The sequence below is a fragment of the Caretta caretta genome, chromosome 4 (genome assembly GCF_965140235.1).
Source record: "Caretta caretta isolate rCarCar2 chromosome 4, rCarCar1.hap1, whole genome shotgun sequence".
NCBI classification, from domain to species: Eukaryota; Metazoa; Chordata; order Testudines; family Cheloniidae; genus Caretta; species Caretta caretta.
In genome coordinates this window covers 20,079,413-20,107,336 of record NC_134209.1, presented here as the reverse complement: position 1 = coordinate 20,107,336, position 27,924 = coordinate 20,079,413, and the positions used below count along the sequence as shown (strand labels likewise).

Here is a 27,924-nt window from a genome sequence, read left to right as displayed (position 1 = left end):
CTGACCCTGTCATTTGACAGACATCAGAGCACTATTAGCATAGTTACATTTTTAACAGTTGGAGAAACTGAGCCACAAAAGGGGTTCACTGAAAAAGCTAATGATAGCTGAGATTAGAACTCAAAGCTGGCTTCCAGTTGTGTGCTCTGATCACATGGCCACTCCCTCAAAAGTTACACAGTAGTGGGGAGAGGGGAGGTATTAGCTGAGGACACTGAGCTATGTTTGTATTCCTTTTTAAAAAGTGCTATGCAATCTTTATTATCCATGCTGAGCAGACAGGAAATCCTGTTATGAATCCATTGAAAGGCAACAGATTTAAAATGGGCACGGTACATGTTTTTAACCTACCTTAGAAGGGTGAAGGGCTGAGTTAGCCTTGTGGGATTGGAACCTCTGAATTTGGTTATAGAAACTAAAGTGTCAAACATGAATGTCTCTTTGCCCAACTCAAAATGACTTTGATATTTCTGCATTGTAGGGGGTGGGAGAAAGGTGCAGAATTGGCATCAATTTTGGGAAGCTTTAGTTAGTGGACTTACCATTTTCTAAGTATTGTTTTATGATCATAATGTCACATGTAGACTTAATATTCTTCTCTCTTAGGTGAATGTTGGATGTGTACCAAAAAAGGTAGATTTTTTTTTCTTCTTTCATATTGTCTTTGTGTTGAAATGAATGTATCTGCATCCGATTCTTCACAACACAGATGTTGCTGGGAGAGTAGATAAACTTAATAGGGTGCAGCTACAGTTAGGGGCCCTTGCAAAAATACTCCACTCTACAATCCTTACTTTGCTTTTTTGCCTAAGGCTGAGTAGGCTGGTTAGACTGTTTCTAGGTAAAATGAATATCCAAAGGACAAATTGTGCTCTTGGGCCCATGGATGCAGGTTACACCAGGGTATCTGTGAGCAGACTTTGTTGTTTTAGTATTTTCCTTAGTCTCACAAAAGCGTTTTGTGAATGATTAATTCAGAACAGGCCATCATGAGCAGTGCTTCAAAAAGCATATGAACAGATTGCTCTGGACTTCAGAATCACATGCACTGCTTTTAGTTAAGTTTGCGCCCTTTGGGATGAACTGATCATGCAAATGCAAGATAGAGCACCTACTATTTTCCTATGGTACTATTTCAAGTCTGATGAGAAATGAAGAGATACACATCAAAAAAGGCCACTTTTCCGTACGCTACTATGTGTATAAACTAAGTGCTACAGATATGAGTAAGGCTCTACTTGAATCACAAGATTCAAGTAGCTGAGTTGCGGACAATCCATGGGAAATTGTGGAAAAGTAATGACATTACTTGCGGTAATTTGGCAAAGGGTTGGCAGCGGGGGCTCCCGCTGTCGGCCGCCCAGGGCTGAGAGCAGGGGCTCCCACCGCCAAATTGCAGTGGAAGCCTAATATCGCAGGATCCACAATATCACAAATTAAGAAGGGCCTTAGATATGAGACTTCTTCTCCCCAATCCCCTCCAAATCTTTGTGGATTAGATTGTGTAGCTCTATGTGAGCGCACAAAGGGTGGAGTATAGTGCCAGGAGCCTCCTTCCCTCATGCCCCTGCACAGAGGCCAGGCACAATTGACTCTTTACAGTCAAGGTGAACACAAGGCTGTTCAAATAGTAGTGCAAGTCTCCCCAAAGAGAAGGATTAGGCCTAGGAACTCTCCCACCTCTGTACCAGCAAGCAGAGGTAGGCCTAAACAGGGCAAGTGCATGTGCAGTGGTGGCCCTGCTCCTGCAGAGCAGACTGTGCCAGCCTCATACACAAAGCCTCCAGGAGCTTCCTGCTGCATGGCTTTGGGGTCTTTAAGGCCTAACATTGCCCTTATTTATAAAACAATGCCTATTTAAAATAGTAATGTATGGAACTGAGTTGTTCCACCTAATCCATCTTGAATTACTAGACACAATTGATGCTTTTTTCATTCATGCTGTGTTGAATTACTGTTCTCTTTACCTCTGTGACAGGTGATGTGGAACACAGCTGTCCACTTTGAATTCATCCATGATCATGCCGATTATGGCTTTGAAACCCCTGATGTGAAGTTTAATTGGCGGTAAGTCTAAGATTCAGTATTCCAGGTGGCAAAATCTTGTTTACATGTATCCTTTTAAAGCACAATACATTTTATGTAAATATTGTATTTTCTTTATGTATAAGCAGTTCTCTTGTTGCTACCATGTATAACCAGTTCTCTTGCTGCGACCATGTCCACTTAATGCCCTAGGTGCACTGGGGGAGGAACAAGGCTTACTCAGTTGCTTGCAGTTTGGTTCCATGTCCCTCATAGCCAGTGTGGAATGCCTGAGCCCCTGAGCCAGCATTGCCAGTGCCATACAGGATGGGAAGTCAGCTGCCAGCAAGCTCTGGGCCTTGCTCAAGAAAATCTCTTGTCATTAAAGACATAACCAGCTATATAGTGGTTTGTTTCATGTGCTCCATGCCCCTGAATCCCACTTCCCTGTCACCTTCCATATCCCTGCAGTGTTTTCATTGACTTTGTCTGATGACCTTTATGTGTTTGCATATCTAATGAGGTTGGATTTTAAAGCTAGCCTCCATTTTTTTGCTGTGTATTCTTATTAGCAGTGAGAAAAAAGCTTATATAGTGACAGTGACTACATTTTATTGCAGAGTGATTAAAGAAAAGCGTGATGCTTATGTGAGTCGCCTAAATGGGATCTATCAAAATAACTTAAACAAGGTTTGTAAATTTTGGTTCATATACGAGTAACAAATCGTAAAATTACAGAGCCTCTTCTATGCCCCTGTAAACTGTCATATTTTCCCAGAACCTATGGAAGTGTTTCCAAGAGAGTTTGGCTTGTTTTTTTTTTATCTTTGGTCAGTGCAGGTTCCATTTCCAAAAGTTATAAAAACCCTTCTCCTGTGTCAAAGCACATTTCTGTGGTTTTAAGAATGATTCCCACTTTATTAAATAGTGAAAACCATTTTTTCCTCCTCTTCCCTCAGTCAGGGTAAGGTGGTGGTGCACACTACTGCGAGTAGATGCGGCCATGTATTCTACTTAGGTGTTTGTGCATGCCAAGTGCACTGAACCCAGAGAATTTTGCCTAGAAGTATCCGTAGAGGGGTGTGCTCATGCCTCGTGGCCACAGCCCCTTCCCTGGGTGTATGAGGCGGTGCTGCTCTGCCCCAAGCCACAGAAGACTTCTCTGGTTTGTCATGGCTAACCATCATTTTCAGTACATGTCCCTTCCTTTTGGTCTGTCTTCCATTCCCTGGGTGTTTACCAAATGTGTGGTTGTGGTGATGGCATACCTCCGGATGACTGGCTACTAAGGGGCAGGTCCAGAGAAGAAGTTCTTTCTCATGTGTGGATCACACTGCACTTACTCAACTGTCTGGGTCTCATACTAAACACCAGAAAGTCAACATTGGTCTCTACTTGGAAAATTGAATTCACTGGGATCTTAGAGTCTGAGTTCAAGAGTAGTTTTGTAGACTGACTTTTTCCAGACACTTTATCACCTTTGTCTCAGGCTGCAGTCTCAACCTTCCATGACAATTCTTGTGTCTGAGGTATTTGGGCCAGATGTCCACATGCACACAGGTGGTTCAATGTACAAATTGCCCTCTTCAATGCCTGCACCCTCTTCAAATGTGGCCCAGAACAGTTTACCATCTGGCCCTTCATCCCTTAGACAGGTTGGTCTGCCTCCCTCCATTGACCCTGGACTTCTTGCTCTGGTAGATGGATCAGGGGAATGTATGTCATGGCATTCCCTTTGCCCGGCCCTTACCAACCAGGACTGTTGTCACCAATGCCTCCCTGGTAGGTTGGGGAGAGCGTCTGGGGTTGCTGAAGGTTCAGGGTCTGTGGTCAGTCGGAGCAGGAAGCTTCGCTGCATAACAGTGTCCTGGAGCTTTGGGCCACCTACATGGATGGTCACGTTTTCATCGACTGCATCAAAGGTTCAATGGTTCACATACTTACGACAATAGCATTCTGGTGTATTATGTGAACAGACCAGGGTGAGCACACTCCAGGGTGCTTTGCCAAGAGGTGATCAGGCTATGGCAGTTCTGCATTGAAGAGAATATCACTCCGATAGCCAGTCAGTTGCCCGGGATCTAGAATCATCTCATGGACCGGCTTGGGAGGAATTTTTCCCTGAGTCATAAGTGGTCGGTGAAATCCATGTTCTGCAAGTCATCTTTGCTGCTTGGGGCATGCCAATGATCAACCTGTTCGCTACAAGGGACAACAGGAAATGCAGTCTATTCTGCACTTGAGGGGGCCTCAGTCCAGGTTCCCTGACTGATGCCTTCCACATCAGCTGGCAGTCAACTCTCCTATATGCTTTTTCTCTGACGCTGATCATTCCCCAGGTCATCCTCGAGCTGAAAGCAGATCAGGCCAACGTCATCCTCATTGCATTGTCAAGTCCGAGGCAGTGTTGGTTTTCTGACCTTCTTGCACTGTTGATTTGGCCTCCCATATGCTTTCCTCTCCAGTCTGACCTACTCTCACAGAATCACATTTGCATCCTGCGCTCAGCTCCATATATCTCATTGCTTGGCTGCTTCGTGGTTAAATGAAGAGGAAGAGCGATGTTTGTCGGCTGTTCGACAGGTCCTACTCAGTATAGAAGACCATCTACCAAGATGGCCAGTTAGAAAAACCTTTCCACTTTGACAATGTGGTCATTGGCCTGTGGAGTTCAGCTAATCCTGGCTATCTTGGAGTGTTTGCTGCATCTTCAGCTGTTGGGCCTTCCAGTTAGCTTATTGAGGGAGTATCTAGTGACTTTCATCCACCCATTCGTGGAAGATGGGTGTTTTCCAGTGCTTGATGTCTAGATTCTTAAAAGAAATCCTTCGTCTCCATCTGCCAGTGAAGGATCTGGTTCCCTTATAGGACCTTAGCACAGTCTTAGCGGTTCTGCTGAGACCTTCATTCAATCCTCTGGCATCCTGCCTCTTTCCTCTCTGACAAAAACCTGCATTCTTCATAGCAATGATATCTGCAAGGGGAATGTGTGAGCTGCAGTCTTTGAGGCAGAGCCTCCTGATGTGCAATTCCCCAAAGAAAAAGGGACATCGCCACCGCACCCAACATTTGCGTCTAAAGTGGTGTCTTGGTTTTGTTTAAATAGGCGGTATGTTTGCCTGTGTTTTTGTTCCTAAGCCGTGCTCATCTCCACAGGGGCAGCATCTTCACATGTTAGACATCAGATGATGTCTAGCCTTTTATCTAAACCTTTTTGTGCTTTGCCGCATCTGTTTGTGTTGTATGCAGACTGTGAAGAGACAGGCAGTCTCCTCACAGATGTCTCTTAAGTGGATAACTTTCTGCATCAAGATAGAATACGAAACAGTTTTGGGTAGGCCCCGTCTGTGTGTGCGAGCTCATTCTACGAGCATGAAAGCTACATCAATAGCGTTCTTAAGTGACCTCTCAATATGGATATTTGCAGAGCTGTCAGATAGTCATCGATATGTACGTGTATGAACCATTATGCCATTACTGCAGCATCCAGAGAAGATGCAAGCTTTGGGAAGACAGTCCTGCAGTCCTTGTTTAAATAGACTCCAAGCCCCATCTCCAGTGAGTGCTGCTTGTGAGTCACCTAAGTAGAATACAGGGCTGCATCGACTTGAAGAAACGGTTATTTACTGTAACTGATTATTTATTTTTTTAGATGTGATGCAGACCTGTGTTCCACAACCCACCCTCCGTCCCTTTGCATCAGAGTCTAGTCTCTGGGAGTTAGTGCAAAGGAACTTGGGGGTGGTGGGGGGGGGGGGGGGGGGTTGGTGTGGCACTGCCTCATCTAGCCAGGGGAGGGGTTTTGGCCACAAGGCATGAGCACTGTCCCTCTACTGGTACTGCTAGGCAAAACTCTCCAGCTATGGTGCACCTGGTGTGCATGCGTACCTGACGTGGAATACCTGTCTGGATCACATCTCAAAGAACCACAGTTACAGTAAGTAACCGTTTCTTACCAGCTTAGTCATGTTTTAGTTGGCTGGAGTTTAATCTTCATTAGCTCTCCAGAACATACAGTGGCTTCTGATGCAGGTTGAAGGCTTCCATTATATTTACAAACATTTCAGATTACTAGATGAGCATAGGCCTACATTTTCAAACTGACTCATGATTTTAGGTGCCCACGTGAGATATCGTAAAGGGGCCTGTTTTTTAGAGGGTGGTTTCTGAGCATTTTCTGGAGTGGGCACCCAAAATCACTAATCATTTTTGAAAATGTGGGCCATTGGTAGCACTTTTCAGAAGTTGAAATGCTGAATCAGAGAGTTGTCTTACTACTTTTCTGCCCTAATAATTTTGTCTTCTGCTTTGATAATTAGGAAAGGTTCATTCTTTCTCTAGCATCCAGTTTTGTGATTTATAGAATGACAGTACAATCTAAAATTTGTTTTTGTAGGCTCACATAGAAACCATTCATGGCCATGCAGCTTTTACATCTGATCCTGAGCCTACGGTAGAAGTCAGTGGTAAAAAATACACTGCTCCCCACATCCTGATAGCTACAGGTGGGCGACCATCAGTGCCCCATGACAGTGAAATCCCTGGTAAGTCTTTGAGTAACGTGATCAACATCATGGCATGTAAGTACTCCTGTGGGAGGAGATTTCATTTGAGTTACAACAGGACTTCCTATTTTTCCAGTGCAAATAGTGTAGCTCCAGTACACTCTAGTGTCTCTGGCTCTCAGTGGTCTATAGAGATTGTAACCTTAGAAAGTACATTTGTTCTCAGCATTCTACGTTTCCCTGCCTCTTCTGAATGGAATTCTGGCCTACATAGAAAGAGATCTGATCCAAAGCCTTCTGGAGTCAGGGGAAAGATTCCCACTGACTTCAGTGAGCTTTGGATGAGGTTCCAGGTCAGGATGTCTGGTTCATCAGTTAAGGTTTGTAAGGTGTGCTTGCAGCTCCTCCACAAGCAACTTGGACAGATGCCATGTTTGCCAATTTTCCCTTAAGCCAAATTGTATCTGCCTGTTCAAAACTGCTAATCTGTTTATTATGAGTCCAATATGCATGCCACTGAATGTCAGACACTAAATGTAGGGTCTTGCGCAGCTTGTTCTCCTTTAAACACTTCTGCTTTTACTGAAAATACCTTTCCACAAAATAGGAAGGAACTGATGCAACATTGTAGGTCAGCACAGAAGTCACATTTGGTTCAACATGGATGTTGAACTTTGCTATCTGAGACTTTTATCACTTTGCATTTTTTATGGAAAGCATTCTGGTTTGTTAAGACTGTGGAAATAAGAGAGACTGTTCCAGACTTAGCAGGCTGAAGGTGGACATACCTGCAAAGGGTGCTCGGAGTGACAGGGAGCGCTTTTGCCTGTTTATAATACAGAAAGGTCTGAAAGCTAAAGGGTTTTTTGCCCTGCTTGTTAGAAAAATTGGATCCTGAGTAGGCTGGAAGGCTCTGTGGCAGGGGTGTCCCATTTGGTGGAGAGTTCCAAATTACATTTTGAATTATGGGCCATGGACTGGGTCTGAATTTATAACCACATACTCCTTTTAATCCACAATGGATCTCCCACTGAGGTCAATGAGAGAGTTGCACAAAGATCATAGGTAGAGTGTGCCCTTTATGTAGTGATTAAACTCTTAGTTATTATTTACGGTCACATTCAGTATCACTACGTGGAGAATATGCTCCCTTTTGAGAGGACTCCTGATGTTTCTGCCCTTTGTTTTCTCCCTTCCCCATCCTCCTGTCTGTTTCTTTTCTTACTCTGACTTTGAGGGGGTGTCCTCTGTTCCTGCCTTGGTATTTCCTTCCTGGCAGCAGCTCCTAATTCACACCACTTTGAGAGCTTCTTTCCCAATCTATTTCCGGTTTCAGCTGTTAGAATGACCCTCAACAAAATAGTTACCTTTGTCTGTGAAGTGCATCTCTGGCTTTAGCGTTTATGTTCAAATGAGATTAATGATGGCAGGAGAGTTCACAGCTCTCAGCCCTTGTTTCAGGCTCCCTGTAGTCTCAGGCAGAGCTCACTGCATTTGCTCACATTTTAAACATTTTTTGCACCCATGAGGACTAAAAATGTACTACTTAATAATGAAAGCTGAGATTCTGAACAATCTGTGTGTCAGTAAGGGGACTACATACACCAAGCAGGCTTTACTCTTGACATAGTTCTATGGTAACTGAAGAGCTAGTATCAAGAGTCCAGAGGTAGAAAGCTGAGCAAAGGGATTTCTAGTACCTGCTTGAAACTTTTTTTTATTAACACTTATTTAACTTCACTGACTAACAATTGAGAGGGGGGAAGTCTTTGTTAAAAATTCAAAGCCCTTCCCACTTCACTGAAGGTGTGAGTGGTCTCTTAATACCTCCCCTGAGAATTCTAGGAAGCTCCAGCAGAATGACATTTTTGATTTTAAGGTTTAAAAAAAAAGAAAAAGAAAATCCTTCTTTACATATTTTAAAGACGCAAAACTGGTATTGATCTTAGTAGTTTTGAAACCTTACAGACCTTCTGAATGTCCTCAACAAAAATATTTGGAAACCCTTTCATTATAATCTTAATGTGTTGTTTTGGTTTAGTTTTTTAAGGGGGGAGAGAAATTAGAGGTCATTAGTCAGGTTTTAGTACCTGCTCTACCTTTCCCTGTTTTGTTACTTAAAACCACAGCCTGAAAATCAAACTCTCCAACTTGCCTGAAGGCAGTAGAGATTTTTTTGTGAGTGAATGGAGCTGGGGAATTACTGGCTCCCTCTGTGGAAAGGAGGGGAACTGAAGACAGTGAGACAGCTTTTTGCACTGCTCTTTCTTTAACCCAAGGAGGAGGAAAGACAGGGAGCAGATCAGCAGTGGCAACTCTAAGAGTATGTCTACACTTTGAGCTAGACGTGTAAATTCCAGCTTGAAAAAACATAGCTGCACTAGCATCTGGTTGAGCTAGTGTGCTAAAAGTAGAGTGTAGCCACAGTAGCATGAGTAGTGGGAGGAGCTAGCTACCCCAAATATGTGCTTAGCATCTTGGACTGGTCTGTACTTGGGGTGACTAGCTCCTCCTGACACTTAAACTGCTGCGGCTACACTCTATTTTTAGTGAGTGTGTTTGATCAAAGCTTGCGCTTGTATGTCAGCTCACGCTGGGAATTACATCCCCAGCTCGGAGTGTAGACATACCCTCGGTTATTTTGGCAAGGAATAGAGCAGCCTCTTAGGCCCTGCCTGCCCTAGGAAAAAGGTGTGTTTAAAGCCTGATAGGTAACCCATTACAATCTTAGTGTTCACCTCCACCAGCTAGCACAGAATGACTGTTAGTGTTAAACTACAACTTGCCTTGTTAAAACTACAACTACACTAGGACTGTCAATGTGTGAGCTAACATGTTAAAATACACTTTTTCCTATGAAGACAAGACTGTACTGACTGACTCTTACAGGGACGAGGGAGCGGAGTTAATCACTCCTTGAGGGACAGCATTGATTGGGGTTAACAGAACTGGGGTTTTTGAGGGGGTAGAGAGAGCAGAATTGATTGGATTTGAGGAGGAACGAGTGGAGTTCAGCTGATTTTTGTGTGGGGTGATCAAACTGAGGAGAATGAAAATGTATCAATGCAAATGAAATTTGAATAGCTTTAGGGACATGACTCTTGTGGTGGGCTTAGGCATATAGTCTCTTTGGGCAAGCAGGTGTTTGGGAAATTTTTCAAACTCTGCTTATAATACTTTCTTTCAATCCTAAACTCAGTTTTGCAAAGTAAAGAGTGCCCTTTCTTTTCCACTGTTGATGGGAAATGAGCTTTAAAAACGAGTCAAATGTTTGTATGCTTGGGATTAGTTTGTATGTAAAGCTGATAAATGCTAATAGCAAGAAATGTAATCTAAACTAAACGTTGTGTTGAAATGCACAAATACTAAGAAAAGCAGAGTTTTGTTACTGGGAGAGAACATGTCCTGGTTTGTGTGAAATTTACTTTGCAGGTGCCAGCTTGGGAATCACCAGTGATGGGTTTTTTGAACTTGAAGAATTGCCCAGGTAAGCAAACCAAAAAATAGACTCTCAGGACCAGCAAAATCAGCTATCTTAGGCTGCTTTCAGCATGCTCCTCAAAGCAAAACACGTGGGACTCCATTTGTTGTACCCTGCCCCCCCATTGTGCAGTAATTTATTCCTGTGCAAAATGGGTATAAAACACTGCCTGATCAGAAAGGGCCAGGACAGTCGTGATTCTGACCTCTGGCTTTGTGTTTATTAAAATACAGGATTTTTTTTTAATATTTTTTTTTAATTTTTTTTAATAACTACATTAGGGCAGCACAGGACTCTTTGAATCTTTGTTTCTTGTCTTTCATGTGCTGTGGAGAGGCATTGCAACTCATTGTCACACTCACTCCCCAGCGCAGTGAGTGGCAGAAGCAGGGCACCCAGCCACTGCTGCGCTGACCCCATGGGCAGGAGGTTTTCCGACCCAAACCTGTCACTTGTAGTCAGGTCATAATGGGTTGCAAGGCTTTAGTAGTCAGTGATGGTAGTTCACACTGGTCTAAACCCTTGATAAAGCAGGAGTAACTTATTTGGCACTGTTTTGTCACATTCTCTCCAGCTACTGCTAAAGCCGTATTGGAGTCCCATGCAACCTTCACACCCAGAAGGATAGTCCCAATGACTAAAATACTGGCTAGTGAGTACATGTACCACTACCTCCTAGTGTGTGTTGTGACAACAGAACCCACCTGCTGACAATCTTCCTTCAGGAAGGAGGTTGCAATGATTGAAAGCCTATGGACAGTGCCCTTGGGATTATGGGAAGACTGAGAGACGGGTTCATTCCCATGAACGAGGGAAAGATATGAAACTGTAGAGACTCCATCCAGGGCGTGGCATCCTGTTCTGTGTGTTGATGTCTGTGCCTTTCCTTTAGCTTTTCTTAGATTCTCCATTTGGAGCAGAAAATAATGGATGGCAGGCCAACTGAGCCTCAGCCACTGGAGTGGCCTTGTGCCCAGCCATCTTGTACAGGGTCCCTGGTGGCTTGTCTGAGGATGCCTTGACTGATCCTGCTATTTTGCCTGTTTCACTGACCCTGCCTCCAACTCCCTGGTCTCCTGGCTGACCCAATGTCAATGGACAAGAGTGTTCCTGCCTGCCCAAGAGAGGATGCCAGCTTTTGCTTGGCATAACCGCTCTGCAGCCCCACACCTGTGCCTGACCCTTAAATGGCATCTTGCTTTCCTTTTCAATCTTTCTTTATGTGGTTGGGGGGAAATTGACTTAAAATCATAGCTTTGTAAGTGAGCCAAAAACAACTGTCATGGTAACCATATCAATACTCCATCAAAACAGAAGTGAAAGACGGCTCATTTTGTGAGTTGGTTTTCGTGTAGCATGTAGTTAATAAAATAGGTTTACAACATATGTGGCCATTGAGTTAAAGCCTGAGATCATGGGAAAGAACATACAATGTAGATCTAGCTGTGGGGTGCAAAGTCGCATGTGAAATAGACCCAGAATCCAGACATGTCTGGATTACAGGAGATACCTTGTCCTTTCGTTCAGGCAGTAAGAACCTGTGCCAAAGGTCTGTTCTGTTATCTCCGATGCTGCATGTGTGATCTTGTTGCTTTTCATAGCATCATAGAAGATCAGGGTTGGAAGGGACCTCAGGAGGTCATCAACCCCCTGCTCAAAGCAGGACCAATCCCCAACTAAATCATCCCAGCCAGGGCTTTGTCAAGCCTGACCTTAAAAATATCTAAGGAAGGAGATTCCACCACCTCCCTAGGTAACGCATTCCAGTGTTTTCCTCAGGCGCAGCGTTGTTGTTGGTGCTGGATACATTGCTGTGGAGATAGCCGGAATCCTTTCCACACTGGGATCAAAGACATCCTTACTGATACGTCATGACAAGGTACAACAGATCATAATATCCAATGTTACTTGCTTCTCCAGTGATCTCAGTGCCAATTAAAAATAGTACAGATGCTTTCTCTGCCCTCACTGGATGAAAGCATTTTGGGCAGCTGAGGCAAATGAAATTGCTGGACAGAATAACTAGAAGCTTGTTGGGACTGATCATATTAATTTAGAGAAGTTGATTTGTCTTAGTAATATAAATAACATACAAAAAATTGTAATGCAACATTCAGGTTGCAGAGTTAAAATCTCAATATCAAGAGATACAAAAAATAAATTTCTAGTAATAACTGGGCCATGTAGCATGTTTTGTATTTTATGGTCTAAAACATAATACTGAGCTAGACAGAAAAGAATAGAAAATACTAGAGAAGGTGTCTGTAATGTGGGTTACTTATTACTGCTGTAGAAACCTTAAAGGTCACTGTTAAAGGATTTCTAAACATTATACTTGAGCCATATAAGTAAAAAATGTCTAGGTTTTTGTCAATGTTTTTTTCTTATTTTCTTCAGAAATAACAGAAATGACATGTCTGCTCCTCCCTGTTTTTTGCTGGAGGACTTCTTGAGGTTGTCAGGAGATGTGCATTGTTAGCTTTCTAACCACAACACAAGGGGTGTTGACTCTATCCATAGACTTCCTCCCAAATTTTCATTAGACGTTAGCGTTAAATAGGTGTAAACAAAAACAGAACTCTAAACAGTCTGTCAGTTACTCAGCATTCACTCCTCTCACTTTTGTGATGTTGTTTTACTGGGGCCATGTCTGTACACATTTTATACCAACTTAATTAAATGGGTTTGAAGTTGCTGTAGTTAGATCAGAGCCACCTCCTTGTGTGGACGCTCTTCAGTCTGTTTAAGAGTGCCTTGTATTTCTTTAGCTCAACTTAAGCTAAAGTGAGTGCCCACACACGAGCTCTGTGACAGTCTGGGGGATGTGTCTGTTGGATTAGGAATTCCATTTTTGTTTTGTGAATGCCATGTATGATTATAGTCCTTGTGGCTTAGTGCATAGGTTTTGTAGCAAGAGTTATGTCTGGGAAGCTGTGACAGAGCATTCAAGGGACATCAACATTGTTCCTGTATGGGAGAGTTGTTCAATGGGGGTTCTATCAACAGGGCCACTGACCTTGAAAGGACTTTCTACCCAGAAGCTGTGTGCACATGTGTGTATGTTTTGGAGCCTTGAAGTTTCCCGACAGAAGCTCATTAGTAAGAGAGGGAACAGGTGGTTTTACAAGGAAGCTACCCTCTGTGAAGGGGTCGGCTCCACTGTCAGAAGCAGGAACGCCAGTGGGATGGTGAGCCCTAAGGACTCAGACCAATCCCAGGACTCTTGGGAGTGGTGAGGTCAGATGCGGGATTGAATTCAGGAGTTTTGTTTTCCATAGATCTGAAACAAGCACAAAAGAGTTAGAGTAAAGTGTAAGAAACTCCTTTGCAGTGCCTGAGTTACTTGTTTTACTGCCACATTGTCCCTGAAGGTTGTAAGTAGGAAATCAGAGCTCACATAGCCAAGTTGGAGTCTGGGGGGAGCTTGTCTAAGCAGCGGGGGGCTTAGGTGGGCTGTTGCTCTGATTCCAAAGTCTCACTGCCCAAGAAGGCTGTCAGAGTCTGCATCTCAGAGGAAGCCTGAGAAACCTAGCTAGGAACAGTGATCAGTCACTATCCATACCCGCAAGCCTAGAGGTGCATGGGATTCAGTGGTTGAATCCAGTCACAACAGCTGTGTCCATCCAGAGAGCAAGGACCAGCCCATATTGGTAGCCATGGCATCGATGGTCCCCTTTCACAGAGTGGTCTCTTTTTAAAACGTTCTTTTGAACTCTCTTGCCCATTCACTTCCACTGGGAAATTTCCTGGCTCCAACCCGCTCCTCTCCACAGGCTTTTAGGCAGAGTCCATTCGAAGTCAGTATCCCTGTCAGCAGAACCCCTATTCTTTCTGTAATAGAGAGTCGTTCAGTGTTGATGTCCCTTGAAGGCTCTGTCACAGTTTTCTAGACCCAGGTTCTGCTACAAAATATCTGCTCTAATCCACAAGAACTGTTACAATCTCATTCACAAAACAAAAATGGAATTCCTAATGATACACACATCTCCCAACTATCATAAGGTTGATAAACTGATTTAACTTGTGTTTAGATCAGGTCTGGGCCTCCAGTCAACAGTATCTTCTGGAGTACACAGCACTTGAATTTCTGTCAGAATTAAGCAGAGAAAATCCTTGATGTTTTTTTTCCTTTTACAGCTTGCCTTTAACCTCTGCATTTCATGACTCTGATTTTGATTGTGCAACTTCTTTAATAATGGTTAATTCACCATTATCTTTTGTATTTAATGTCCTAGTTTTTTAAGAGGAGGAAATTATAAGGATACTGGACAAAAGTATTTGCTGTTGCCCAAGTGCCATAGACATCCTTGTCCCAGTCTCTTTAACTGTCAGAGGCCCAGACAGAGTAAAACCAGTGGTGTTCTGCTGCCTTGGGTGGGGCAACAGACCAGTGACATGCACAGAGGTCAGCCTGCTGGGGGAACTTTCTTTGCTAGCCCAGTTGAAACTTTAGGAGAAAAGCCAATCATGGACATACCCACAATGAACAAAGCACACTCCTGCACAGACACCCATATGCAGTGGATCTCACTAGAAGTGCATGTGTTTGGGCTGACACCTTCTTTGCCTTATCTCAGTTCAGGACTTTTTTAAAAAGTTTGAGCAAAATCAGTTCTTCGAGTGATTGCATGTGTGCATTCCACTCTTGGTGTGTGCACACCCCATGCCCAGTTGCCAGAAATTTTTTCCTTGGTGGGACCCGTAGCAGTGGCTCAAGTGCCCTGTGCTGCCACATGCTTCTGGCATCAGCATTAAGGTTATTAGTGTTTAGTTAGTTCGGTTTTTACCCCATCTGAGGGTTTTGGATGATTCCCAGTGAAAAGGGGTTGCTTGGTCACTGGGCTTCAAGCCCTGAAGTTCCTGCAATAAGGCTATGCCCGTGAGTGACCTGCACTCAAGTTGTTTGAAGTGCCCTAGGGAAGCTCATATTGGGGAGCATCGCCAAATTTGCAGAGACTTTAAGGTTCACATGAAGAATGATTGAGAAGCCATGCTAAAGTTTCTGGTCATGGAGGCTGCCTTGAGACCTCCATCTGAGCCAGGTCAGTGAGACTTGGCACTGAATGCCTCGGTGTCGGTAATGAGTGCACCTCCTACCGTGCCTGAGTCCCAATACCATTCGCTATCTCCAGTGCCTAAGAAGAAGCATAAGAAGCAGATTGCCAAGAGAGGAAGGTCCTTGGCACCAAAGTCTGCTAAGCATGGGGGGAAAGAGTAGAATGCTGCTTGGGTACTGCAGAAGATGGCACCGTTGACTGGTGCCGAGGCAGGTTCCGTCAAGTCCAGAACCAGAAGGAGCTCCCTCCACATCTGTGGCACCACACTGACCCGACACTGTCTCAGTACTGACCACACCAGAGGCATTTGCAGCTGCCAGGGTCCTCCTGACCATGTCAATGCCAGTATTGCCAACAGTACAAGAGTCGATCCTATCAGTGCCAGCAGACACAGGAGAACCAGCAGGATTGTTACAATGCTCAGTGCCATGCCAGCTTCGTGTACCACTGACAGCTTGCCCTTTGGTATGGTCAAAGGGAAAACTTGCAATGTTTGCTTCTCTGTGGGCCTCTGCACCTTGGCATCGATCACCGGGTCTGTCTAGAACTGTGTGCCCATGGTCAGGGGAAGGAGAGTTGTCGTCTTGTGAATCAAGAGTTGGGTCCTGTATTTCCCATCCTTTGAGCCACATCTGCTGTCCCTCCTCCAGATGTTTCTACCCTTCCATGGAGCCGGTCACAGGAGTACCATCGAGTGGTTGGCCAGGAGGTCACTGGGGGCCTATGCCTGACAAGTGGCATCTTTGGAATCCGAGGGGGCTTTCCCTGGTTTCCCTGGCATCAGAGAGGCATGTGGCACCTACCCACTAGACAGCACCCATTCCTGACTCTGGTACCACGCCCAATACAGGACATCAAGTGCCAGCTCAACAAGACCCTAGAGATCAAGAAATGGAAGAAGAGCATCTGCAGCCAGTTCTGGGGTCCTCTTCCTCCTCCCCTGATGATGATGCAGTCTCAGGAGTGGGCAGGTTGCCTGTACCAGATGACTATAAGGCACGCCAAGAATTGTTGTAGGGTGGCCTTAAGTCTGGGCATACAGGTAGAGGAAGTTAAAGAATCCTCTCACCATCTGGTCAATATTTTAGCCCTGCCTCTCAGTGAGGGCATTGTGGATCCAGTTAATGGGCTGTGGCAGACCCCTGCATCCTTTCCCCCAACTTCAAAAAGGGCCCTATTCTGGATGTTTGTAAAGCAGCTACCTGGTCATTGGTGTGCACTTTCTCCTCCCACTACCCCATCAGCCAATACTGATGAGATGATGCCAAATTTTCTCGAGCTGTACTACATTCTGTGTGTGCATGGACTCTGATCCCTGTGTCTAACTACTTGGGAGTCACCAAGAGTGGCATGGACATGTGCAATCACTCAAAGAAGAGAAACAGCTACTAACCTTTTGTAATTGTTGTTCTTCGAGATCCATTGCACATGTCCGTTCCATGACCCCCCTCCAACCCTTCTTCTTCAGCGTTTCCAGAAAGAAGAAACTGAAGGGGCTCACGGTCTGCTGGCCCTTCATACCAGCACCAGCAAAGAGTGCTTTTGCCACCCTAACAGGTACCACTGAGGGGAAAATTTCTGGCAACTGCGTGCCCACACATACACCAAGGGTGGAATGGACATGTGCAACACCTCTCAAAGAGCAGTAGTTATATAAGGTTAGTTACCATTTTTTCGCTAAAGTAGTTTGCCCTTATTACCATGTGGTTACAGAACTATTGGCATACTCACACAATTCATAACTTTTGTTTGATTGCAACAGGACAAGAAAAGAATAGGTACAAATTAGAGGTGATGTGAAAGTAGCATTTAGATGGGAACATAGTAAATTGCATGTAATCTTGATGGATTGTATGGATTTCCATGCAGGTGTTAAGGACTTTTGATTCAATGATCAGTGCAAACTGCACTCAGGAACTGGAGAATGCTGGCATAGATTTCTGGAAGCATTCACTGGTACAGTATTACCCACACACTTCATTATTTAGGTCTGAGTCGCTCCTATGGACCCATAACTTGATCCTTTTTTATTTCATTTTTGCTTAAAATGTCCTAATTTTCCTCAGCACTGTTACAGCATCTGATCATGGCCATAGTGAGATATTCATATCTGATTACTATATTGCTAGTTTATCACTCCTATATCAATGCTTTGTAAATGCCCTGTGTGGAGCTATATTTCATTTTCTGATATGTAATTCCACAGCAGCTCTTGTCTCTGGAACATTGTTAAGAAGTAGATGGGGGAAGGGGAACACACGATGAAAAGGCAGTTCTTTGGCTATCATCTGGGTGAACCTTATGGATGGTGCACATGTGCCTTGTGCCTGCAGGTCTGGAACCAACCAGTGGAGCCATGTCTGTGCCCTACATGCCCTCTTGTCTTTACACCAAAGGGCATATAGGGCAGTGTGGCCCCTGTCCTTCTCAGTTCCCTCTTACCATTTAATGTCAGTGAATGGGAACTTAGCAGAGTCCATCTGCCCCTATAGTGGCTCGTTCTGAGGGAAAAGTCCTGCTCTTTAGCTTTTGTTGTTCTTACCTATTAGCGGTTTATCACACTGCAACACTGTTTCGTGTTTCTGCCCCGTTGGCAGTGTGCTGTTCCAAGGCATCACTTTCCTGCCTCAGGGCCAAACATTAGAGCTTCTCTCCTCCTTGAGTTGTCTTGGAGCCAGATCTATCCCCAGCACCCCAAGACAGAAGAGACAGACTTTGGGGTCCTCATTTTCTCCAGTGGTGTGGGCGAGAGCCACCCTGGAGTCTCCCAACGCAATAAGCACTCACCGACTGCAGATACCAGGTGGCTCCCTGGGCCTCTATGGAATTGCCCCCTCTTGGGCAGTGTGGGCTCCCAATCTCAGCATGACAAACCAGACCAGGCCGTAGGTTGCCTTGGAGAAGAACCAGGTTGTGAGATGGAGAGGAAGGTCTAAATAAGCCACCATATGATGATCCTCCTGGCCCTGTCATGTGTCGTCGTCCTCCTCCTCCCTCTCACCAGACCAAGCGGTGACTCAAAGCACCACTGTGCCCTGCTGACTTTCAAGGATCTCCTGTACAGGGTAAGAGACCCTCTGCCATGCTGGCAGCAGTGCAGGAGAAGTTCCACGTACTTTCAAACCACCACAACTGGGGAGACTGACCACAGCAGCCAACGAGGGTTCCCTGGAACCAGTTGTGGACCAGTGTGTAGGAGGACGGGTGGATGCTACTGAGCCCCTCAGAAGGGGATTGACTGTATCTTTACTTCACCTCTCCCCCACCCCTGCTTACCTTGTTCCAGAAGTCAGTGAGAAATTGGAACATCTAGGTGCACCATGATTAAGGCTAAGATTTTGTCATGGATATTTTTAGTAAAAGTCACAGGTCACGGGCAATAAAGAAGAATTTACAGAAGCCTGTGACCTGTCCCTGACTTTTACTAAAAATATTGCTGACAAAATGGGGAGCCCAGCTGCGGGGTCCACACACTGCCTGCAGAGGTTGGGAAGCTGCGGGGGTGGCTCCCACCGCCTGTGCGGGCTCGGAGCTCCGGGGTACTCCTGCCACTCGCGGCAGCCGGGACCTTTGAAGGACCCCGATGCCCGCAGTGGCTCGGAACTCTGGAGACCTACTGCACATGGCGGCTCGGACCTCCAGGGCCCCACTGCCCATGGTGGCCAGGAGCTGCGGCCCCACCACCCATGGTGGCTGGGAACTCTGGGGGGCCCCTGACCTCAGGAACCTGCAGCTCCTGGCCAACAGGGCTGAATTCACGGAGGTCGCTGGAAGTTACAGATTCTGTGACTTTCGTGACCTCGGTGAAAAAATCGTAGCCTTAACCATGATCTGTGCCCCACGAGGGAGATGTGTAGGGATTGGACTGCTTGGCAGGGAGGCCTACTTCTCTGCAACCTCACACGTGAGGGTTGCAGGCTACCTGGTCTTACTCACCAGGCAGGCATAACTCTCCCTTGGCACTGGCTATCAGCTCCTTGACAAATTCCTGAATGACTGTAAAACAGAGTGGACACATCTAATATGGCTGTCTGCTCAGCTGCCGCAGACGTAGCTACGCAGAGACCATTGAAGGAAAGCCATGCCATGATAGACTTGCCTTTCCATGGTCCTGAGCTCCTTCGATTGTAAATTGCCTGGGGCGGGGATTGTCTTTTTGTTCTGTTCATACAGTGCCTACCAAAGTGGGGTTCTAGTTCAAGACTGGGGCTCCTACGCACTGTGGTACATCATAGATTCCAAGGCCAGAAGGGACCATTGTGATAGTCTAGTCTGACCTCTTGTATATCACAGGTCATAGAGCTTCCCCAAAACTCCTAGAGCAGATCTTTTGAAAAAACATCCAATCTTGATTTTAAAAATTGCCACTGATGGGGAATCTGCCACAACCCTTGTTAAGTTGTTCCAGTGGCTAAATACTCTCGCTGTTAAAAATTTATGCTGTATTTCCAGTCTGATTTTGTCTAGCTTCAACTTCCAGCCATTGGATTGTGTTTATACTTTTCTCTTCTAGACTGAAGAACCCATTATTAAATATTTGTTCCCCATGTAGGTATTTACAGACTGTAACCAAGTCATCTCATACTTTCTCTTTGTTAACTAAATAGACTGAGCTCCTGGAGCTCAATCACTAAAAGGCATGTTTTCTAATCTTCTAATCATTCTTCTGACTCTTCTGACCCCTCTCCAATTTAACATCCTTCTTGAATTATGGACACCAGAACTGGACATAGTATGCCAGCAGCAGTTGCATCAATGCCAAATAGAGGTAAAGTAACCTCTGTTCTGTTACTTGAGATTCTCCAATTTATGCATCCAAGGATCACATTAGCTGTCTTGGCCACAGTGTCACACTGGCAGCTCATGTTCAGCTGATTATCCATGACAACCCCCAAATCTTTTTCCGAGTCACTAATTCTCAGGATAGAGTCCCCAATCCTCTAAGCATGGCCTACAAACACCTCATACTCAGCTCAAAGTCTGTTACCATGTGCGATTTGGCACATTAACTACAAGTCTCTCTTTACATTTTGTTGCAAAACCACAAACAAATTTTGTAATTATTGGCATGGCATTTGGTGTGTGCTCCAGTTATAAACAGCTGGATTTGATCTTTCATGTTCACTTTAAGATGGTTTTGGTGACAGTGACTCACCCCAAAAATTCCACTTTTAATCTTTTAAGCTTAATCTGTATTTGTGGTTACCAATAGGTCAAATCGGTTACAAAATCTCCTCTTGGATTGTTGGAGGTTACGGTGATATCCTCTGCGCCTGGTCACAAACCCACAGTTAGCACAATCCCGGATGTTGACTGTCTGCTGTGGGCCATTGGACGAGATCCAAACACTGAGGGTCTTAATCTAGACAAACTGGTGAGACAGACAGATTTTATATCCTAGTAATTATGAAAATGCACATTGTATTAACTCCTTGCTTATGTGGCCCCAGTTCTTCCATGACTTACCTTTGCAGGAACAGAGCCCTGTATCTACATGGAGTTTAGGGGAGGACCACGGCCATGGTTATAATATAATCCCATATAATACTCTACACTTGAAAAGCCCTAGGCTAAAGAGGGTAGTATGAAAACAAACCCACAAATATTTAAGTATGAGGAAGTTTTTAATTGTATCTTCCAGCACTGATTGGAGACCTGATAGATGAATTGGGGCAGGGGTAACTCAGTGCCTTTGATAGCCAAATCATCTATGAATGATGACACTGCATTATAAAATAACTCTTGTCCTTGAATCATTGTTCTCCTGGGCTGGAGTTGAAAATGATGTAACTGCTGCAGAGGGTAGGAGACCAAACTATTGTTAGCACCACTGTTACACTGGTTGGGCCTTTAGAAACTATGCAAAAAATTAAGGTAAATATGTGAAATTTTTCCTATGTTTATTTTTAAACTTCATATTGCACAGTTAGGCTTCATATCTCATAGGAATGTAAATGTCACTTTGAATAGGGTATGATACTATGAAATGTTCCTAGAGTCTGTCATTTTTCCCCCCATAATCCATAGTGTGTATATTAACATGGTTGCTGTTTCCAATATTAGGGTCTTAAGTTAGATGCTAAAGGTCACATTGTAGTTGATGAGTTCCAGAACACCAGCAGGAAAGGGATCTACGCTGTCGGGGATGTATGTGGAAAAGCACTCCTGACCCCAGGTAATAGGCCTTTGTTGCGTTGCGCTGTACTGCTGCCTAGGGTAGGGGATCCCATACCTGTGATGGTAATGCTCACTTACCTACATTTAGCCACTAGGGGCAACATTTTCAAAAATAGATGCCAAAAGTTAGTGAGATTTTCAAAACTGCCTACGTGACTTAGGAGCACAAGTCCCCAGAGAGCCCAATGGTGGCAAAGAGAAACACACAAATTGATTTCAGTGACACTTCCAAGCCCATTTAAAAACAATTGAAACTCCTCTCCTTCCCCCTGCTTAAAGTGTGGGGGCGGGTAAGGAAGAATCTATTCTTCTTGCCCCTGCTGCTCAACTCCTTCCAACATTTTCAGAGGCTGGTGCTATAATTCCTCTACACTGTGTGTGTGATTTTTGGCAACCCACCTGACATGCCAGTTGGCAGAGGTGGTCAAGGTGCATGTCAGCTCATGCATGCAGCACACTAACAGTTTTAGGACCAGATAAGACACCAAAGGCCCTTGTCCTGTATCGTCTGTGTAAGATATTTTGGCTGTGTGTGTGTGTGTGTTCTGTGGCCTTGTTTTGAATGTGGCATGGTTCAGCAGGCTGCCCGCTCCATCTGGTGTCCTTATTATCCAGCCTTCACACTCATTAATGTCATGTTGAAGTTAATGTTTGTGCATTAACATAGCTTAACTCGCAAACATACACCATTTTTTTTTTGGCTGACTGATCCTCCCTTTGCTCCTGCCCAAGTTATTTCTGCACAGTCCCTCATGCTGCCGCTTTCTACTCAAGGCCATGGTGGTGCAGGGTTTGTGTCTCCTCTCCACTCTGCCCCTCCAGCTGTCAGTGGAGGGAGCTGATACTTCCTCTCCCAGGAGCTATCACTTGCCCAGAGCTAGCTGAAGGTGTGTGCAAAGTGGTAAGGATGTGTGTGCACAGAGTTGGTGTAAAATGACCTATGATCACTACTACATGGACTGGGATATGGGGAAGAGGAGTGCAGCATGCATGGGGGAAAAAAAAAACAGGTCAGAGCCCATAGAGAATAGGGACCACTCAAATACAGTTTCCCATGATTCAGGGTGGTGTCCTTATGCGGGTGCTGATAGTATCTGAGTGCTGGAAAACTCAATTTGTTGTCAAGCATAAAAAACAAAAGATGTAGGTGCTGGATATAGAAATTTGCGGAGCAATTGGGAAAGGAATTATTTTCTTGTTGAAAGTGGTGATGAAGCCGCACCCTGGCCTTGCTTATTCAGTTTTATTTGTGCCAAGTGGGTGTAATACTAGCTGTTGCATCACACATCACAAAGAGGAACATGATCCATACGCTGATGACTCCCACAATGACTTCCTATGGCAAAGTTCCAAAGCAGAAAAACAATGCTTTTCACAGAGGCACACTGGTTCAAACATTGAGCCTCTCAGCCATGGATGAGATTAATCCTGAATTTGCAGAGTTTAAGGGGGAAATTTTCAAAAGCACCTGTGGCCTCATCTACACTAGGAGGGTTTTCCTTGTATAGCTATATTGGCAAAATCCTCCATGTGTGGGCTTGGTTATTTCCGGATAGTTGCTGTGTCCCCAAACCAACATAAGCTATATTGCCATAAACAATTATGCTAGTATAACTTCGTCTACACTAGGGCTTATAGCAGCACACCAGTGTAGCTCTGCAGGTATAACTTAGGAGTAGACCAGGCATTTTCAAAAGTAAATTAGCTGCGTAGCAGCCAAAATCTCACTGAAAGTCATGACAAGTCATTAAATGGCTTTCAGTGAGGCTTAGGCCCCTAAGTGATGAGTGATTTTGAAAATGTTACCCATCAGTTGCAACCTTCTCGTGTTTTTGTCCTCTACAGTCCATAAATGTAAGGTTGGATCCTGCACTGAAGCATCCAGTACAGGCCACTAATTAGATACAGGATACCTGTCTAGTGTTAGCCTGTGTTAGATGGTGTAAGCATGAATTCCTATTTCCATACTTACAGTTGCAATAGCAGCTGGAAGGAAACTGGCACACAGACTGTTTGAAGGCAAGCAGGATTCCAAACTCGACTACAGCAACATTCCTACTGTGGTCTTCAGCCATCCCCCAATCGGAACGGTGGGACTCACGGAAGGTAGGGTCCAAGTGAAAACACTGCTTTGGTGTCTCCTTATTAATGTTCTGTGTTTCAGTAATGATAGCCATGACAAATGACTGAATCGTGTTGTCTTATAATTCAGTTTAGGGGAGGAGGACAGTAACAGGACATGGTGCCTTTCACCTGTAAGTACCATGTTCATACTGAGGCTAGGTGTGTAGTGAAGAGAAGTCACTTCCTCTTTGAAAGGCTGTGTGGCCCCTCTGGAACAAGTACCTGGGGCCTCAACTCAGCTAGTGGACATGTGAATCACTTAATCCCCTATTGCAGTCTGGTACTGACACTTAAAGCAGTTTCAGCAAAAAGGCCAAGAAAAGAATGGATGAGAGACTATATTCAGCCCTGCAGGTAGGTCCTGAAAGTCTGGGATGGACGCATGTGGTGATGCAGGAGTTTTAGTCTGGATTTATGTCTCACTATGGGCCTAACCCAACTGCCATTGAATCCTCCCATTGCCTTCACTGGACCAATTTGGTGCTGCTTTTTGCTAACCAGGACGGTATGCTAGATCTATACATATTTAATTAAACAATATAACTTAATTTTTTACTTGTAATTTGTGTCAAAACTGTATGTGTGGAAAGTCAATTAAAATGTACAAAACCAATATTTTAATTTTATTATACAAAACTACCTTAAATGTGCTGATACATAAGAGGAAAAAAAAGTTTATTCAAACAAATTTTGCATTTAAAACTTTTAACTGATTTATTAAACAAAAAGTATTCTGTAGTTTGATTGAACTGATTGATCACCATGTCTTTCATCATTTTTGAACTAATAGATCTCATCCCCTCACACTTAGTTGATATTCATAGAATGGAAGGGGAAACAAGCTTTCCTTCTTTTCAACTTTCAGTTGGTTTCTTAACTTTGAATGAACTAGTCATCAACTGAACTAGTTAAATAAACTGACAGAAGAAAATATTCTCTATGAACCTGCAGAAGGAGTTACTGCTATCAAAAGATGGTTTAGCACTTCAACAAACTTTGGTTCCAGGTGCTTAGCTAGTGATTTCCATCAGTACGGTGGCTTGGCTTTCTTTAAAACATGGCAGCAAACATGTACTGCTTAATATTATAATCTATGAAAATAATTTAAAATAAATATAAAAATAAGTTAGGCCTTAATACATGGTTATAATTTCAAATTTAATTTTCAATAGGTTTATTTAAAAAAAAAATAAGCCTGTATTCAATTTTTAAAAAATCTGATTTAAATCCAGCTTTTTTTGCTTTTTTTTTAATCATTTAAATCTTTGATTTTTATCCACCCTGTTGATCAGTTAATGTTTGTAAAGTGCTTTGAACATGCTAAGCCCAGTGTAAGAGATGGATATTTATTATTACGTCCCTTAGGAAGGAATTGTTATTGAACAGTTGGGGTTCATTTGTCCTTACCTAATATCTGTCAGGCTGACTTATAACTTATATTTCCAAACAAAAAACACATTGAGAGTGCCTATCAGTAATGTAAGAGAAACTACAGTGTACCTATCCCCAAACCAGGAAATTAATTGATAAGCCTGTTTTGAATTTCTTTTTACGTTTAACCTTAGGTATTAAAATATAGTTAGGGCACCCAAACAACCTTAAGTCTGCCCGGTAATAACAATAACCCATCGGGGTTATTACAAATCTAATATTATTTCAGAATCAGTTTAATTTCATCTAGGTCCACAAACGCTAAAGTGCCTTAATCATAGCTGAATGGCTTTTGCATGATGTCACTACAGGGCAGAGTTAAGGTTTCTGCTGAAAGAAAAACTTCTAAGGTATGGGGGACAAGACTATTAATCTTCAGATGTAGCCTGTACACAAGATTTCAGTGAGTTTTAATCACATGGGATGCTGGATGAGTCTGACAGAGCAGGGTTATGGTTGTTTGGGTGTCCTTAACTACATTTCTGTCCTTAACATGTTTGGTTTTGTTTGTTTGTAAGTTTAACTGTGACTTCCTGGGTTCAGACTGCTTGGTTTTGGAATAGTTATGGTCACATTTTGGATTGCAGTCCAGACCAGTAAGGAGTTGTCACCCCCTGCACTGAACCATGGGTGATGCCTTAAATGCTCTGTTTGTGTCCAGGACACAACAGAAGTCAGCAGACACACATGGGGTACCCTGAGTGTCTGTGTGCAGTGCAGCCTGTGTTCAGTGCTTCTGACCCCAGCAGCCTGCCACAACACAACAGCCTCACCTTGGTTTCCACCAGCTGTAGTTATACCTGGCAAGGTGACCTCAGTACACTTCCAGTCCCAAATTTCCCCAGAACCATCTGCCTTGAAGTGTTCAGCCCTCTCCTGAACCACTCCGATAAATAATAAGGTTTCTTTGCTCCTTTAAAGAGACAGTACCCAGCAGCTTGCCACATTAACTAGAGTTAACAATTACTTCAGACACAGCACTGGGTTGGTTTAGATTAAAATAAGTTCATTAACAGGACGTAAGTTATGTGATGCCAAGTAAAAGAAATAAAGATAGAGAGTTGCAAGCAAATGAAAATGAAAATATGCATCTAAAAGTCTAAAACTTATCTAGCAAGGCACAGTCTCTGTTTAAGATGGTTTCACTCACCCATTACGCTTGGTCCAGCATGGCTGACTGTCTCTCAGTCAGGAGGACCTTCCACAGAAGTACAAGATGTTGGTTTCCTATGTGGTGTTAGATGAAAGATCCAATTGGAGTCTCTCTCTCTTCCTTGTATTCCCAAAGAATTGTCTTTATTTTCAAAGTTAGGAAGGCCTCCTGGGGACTAGTCTCCTGTGTTTCACTGGCGTACAAGGAGCTATGATAATTCTCTGTCACTTGAGTTCAGGCTCAAGACAACCCCTGCTGGTTTGCTTGATAGCTTTGTTTACAGCTAATATGTAAACTGAGGTAAACCACATTCCTTTGTCTAGGGCAGATCTGTGTATCACCTTTGCCTAAGCAAGGCTGTCTTCTTAAACCTGTTCTAGTAACTTTATACAGAGGAATTCATAGCTTCACATATAAAGTTAACACATGCATTTTACAATGGTATTAATGACCAGTGTGCTATTTTCAGATACCTTACAAGGTATATGTTGTACAGCAACATTTTGCACTAGAGTGTAGGGTGTGAATACAGGGGTGCTTAGGGTGAAGTACAATATCTCTGGTAAAGTAGTTTACCCTAAATTACCCAGATGTACTCTCAACCGTAACTCCATCTCATTGTAGATTTTTGTCTGGGAATTTCCTTGTTTGGAGTCTTAACTGAAAAATTTCATACAAGAACAGTTCACAGGAATGTTACTCTGGGACATTTCTAATGATATGAAAGGATGAAGTATCAATCTTTAAATCACTTTTAAATTTTTTTAACTTAAATGGCTAGGTTCACCGGTACCCTTTATCCTACTCAAGAACAGCACAAATCTGCCAGATTTACAGGCTAGATAAACTGGATTTACAGCTCCTTTGTTTTGCCAGAGCTGTGCAAAGGAGGTGGATTGTAGGTTGCAGTTCCCCCAGCCTCCCTAGATTTCCCTTTCACACACACAACCTTTCACCACTCTCACATTCCTCTGCGTCTGGCCCCTCTACTCCTGCCTCTGGCACCTCCCTGTTTCTCCCTCAATCGTGGTTTATCTGAGTAGATCTGACGCAGTGGGTAGTTTTTGAATATATTTAGGATTAGAGGTCTGTTTTTGCTGTTTTTCATAATTGAAAGCTTAACTGTCATGAAGAACTAACCCTTTTCAAGATGGCCATCATCTTCCATTGTTCTCAGTAGGACTGATGCCACAGCTGCCTTCAGGAGAGGGGGTGGGCCTGGAATCTAGGCTATGAGCAGGCAGACACACTCAGTCCCACTGAGAACAGAGAGAGACTTCCTTCTCAAAATGGCCACCAACTGAAGCCATCTGGTGCTTCAGTCCCATTTATAGCAAAGGGTTATGACCACCATTTTGAAGGTGGTAGGGTTGCCAACCCTCCTGATTTCGTCGAGAGTCTCCCAGAATCGGGCTCGATCTTCTGGAGGCTACTGAAGCCAAACTGGGAGATTTTTAGATGCAGGGGGGCTAAGGCTGGCTCTGTGCCACTCCCAGAAGCAGCCAGCGCGTCCCTGCTGCCCCAGTGCCGACTCCACAGCTACCATTGGCTGCTGTGCTGCGGCAGTGTAGACTAGCCATTAGTCCCTGCAGCCCATGTAACAGTTTTGTTTTGTGGAGTCTAATGTCTCTCGTGTATTTCAGAGGAAGCCATTTCTACATATGGAAGAGAGAATGTGAAGGTCTACACCACCTCTTTTACCCCCATGTATCACGCTGTAACTCAAAGGAAAACTAAGTGTGTCATGAAACTGGTTTGTGCTGGCAAAGAAGAGAAGGTGAGCAAAACGAAATAAGAACTCATAGCTAAAATGTTCAGGATAATGCAGCAGCTTGTATTCTGCTGTTATCCAAGTTTATTTAGCTAAAGGTAAAAGAACTGACTTTGCATATTTAATTCCAGCTCTTCCATTAGTGTTTTTGTTCATAGACATAAATTGCCTTTCTAAAAAGAATACTTTACATTAAATAT

The 27,924-nt window shown here is 43.9% G+C and overlaps 1 protein-coding gene across 4 annotated transcripts in view; it reads left to right on the top strand.

The window, feature by feature from the left end:
* Window positions 1-27,924, top strand: part of GSR (glutathione-disulfide reductase) — a 33,304-nt gene that overhangs the window by 3,098 nt on the left and 2,282 nt on the right. For 2 of the 4 annotated variants that reach the window (XM_048848028.2, XM_048848029.1), the window contains exons 2-12: window positions 607-633; window positions 1,979-2,067; window positions 2,646-2,715; window positions 6,422-6,569; window positions 9,963-10,017; window positions 11,791-11,890; window positions 16,938-17,024; window positions 20,281-20,442; window positions 21,132-21,243; window positions 23,220-23,351; window positions 27,597-27,730. In XM_048848028.2, the coding sequence (XP_048703985.2) occupies window positions 607-633; window positions 1,979-2,067; window positions 2,646-2,715; window positions 6,422-6,569; window positions 9,963-10,017; window positions 11,791-11,890; window positions 16,938-17,024; window positions 20,281-20,442; window positions 21,132-21,243; window positions 23,220-23,351; window positions 27,597-27,730 (1,116 nt within the window). Of the gene's footprint in view, window positions 1-606; window positions 634-1,978; window positions 2,068-2,645; window positions 2,716-6,421; window positions 6,570-9,962; window positions 10,018-11,790; window positions 11,891-16,937; window positions 17,025-20,280; window positions 20,443-21,131; window positions 21,244-23,219; window positions 23,352-23,457; window positions 23,883-27,596; window positions 27,731-27,924 lie in introns of those variants that run through there. The other 2 variants (XM_048848031.2, XM_048848030.2) reach the window with 2 other exon arrangements.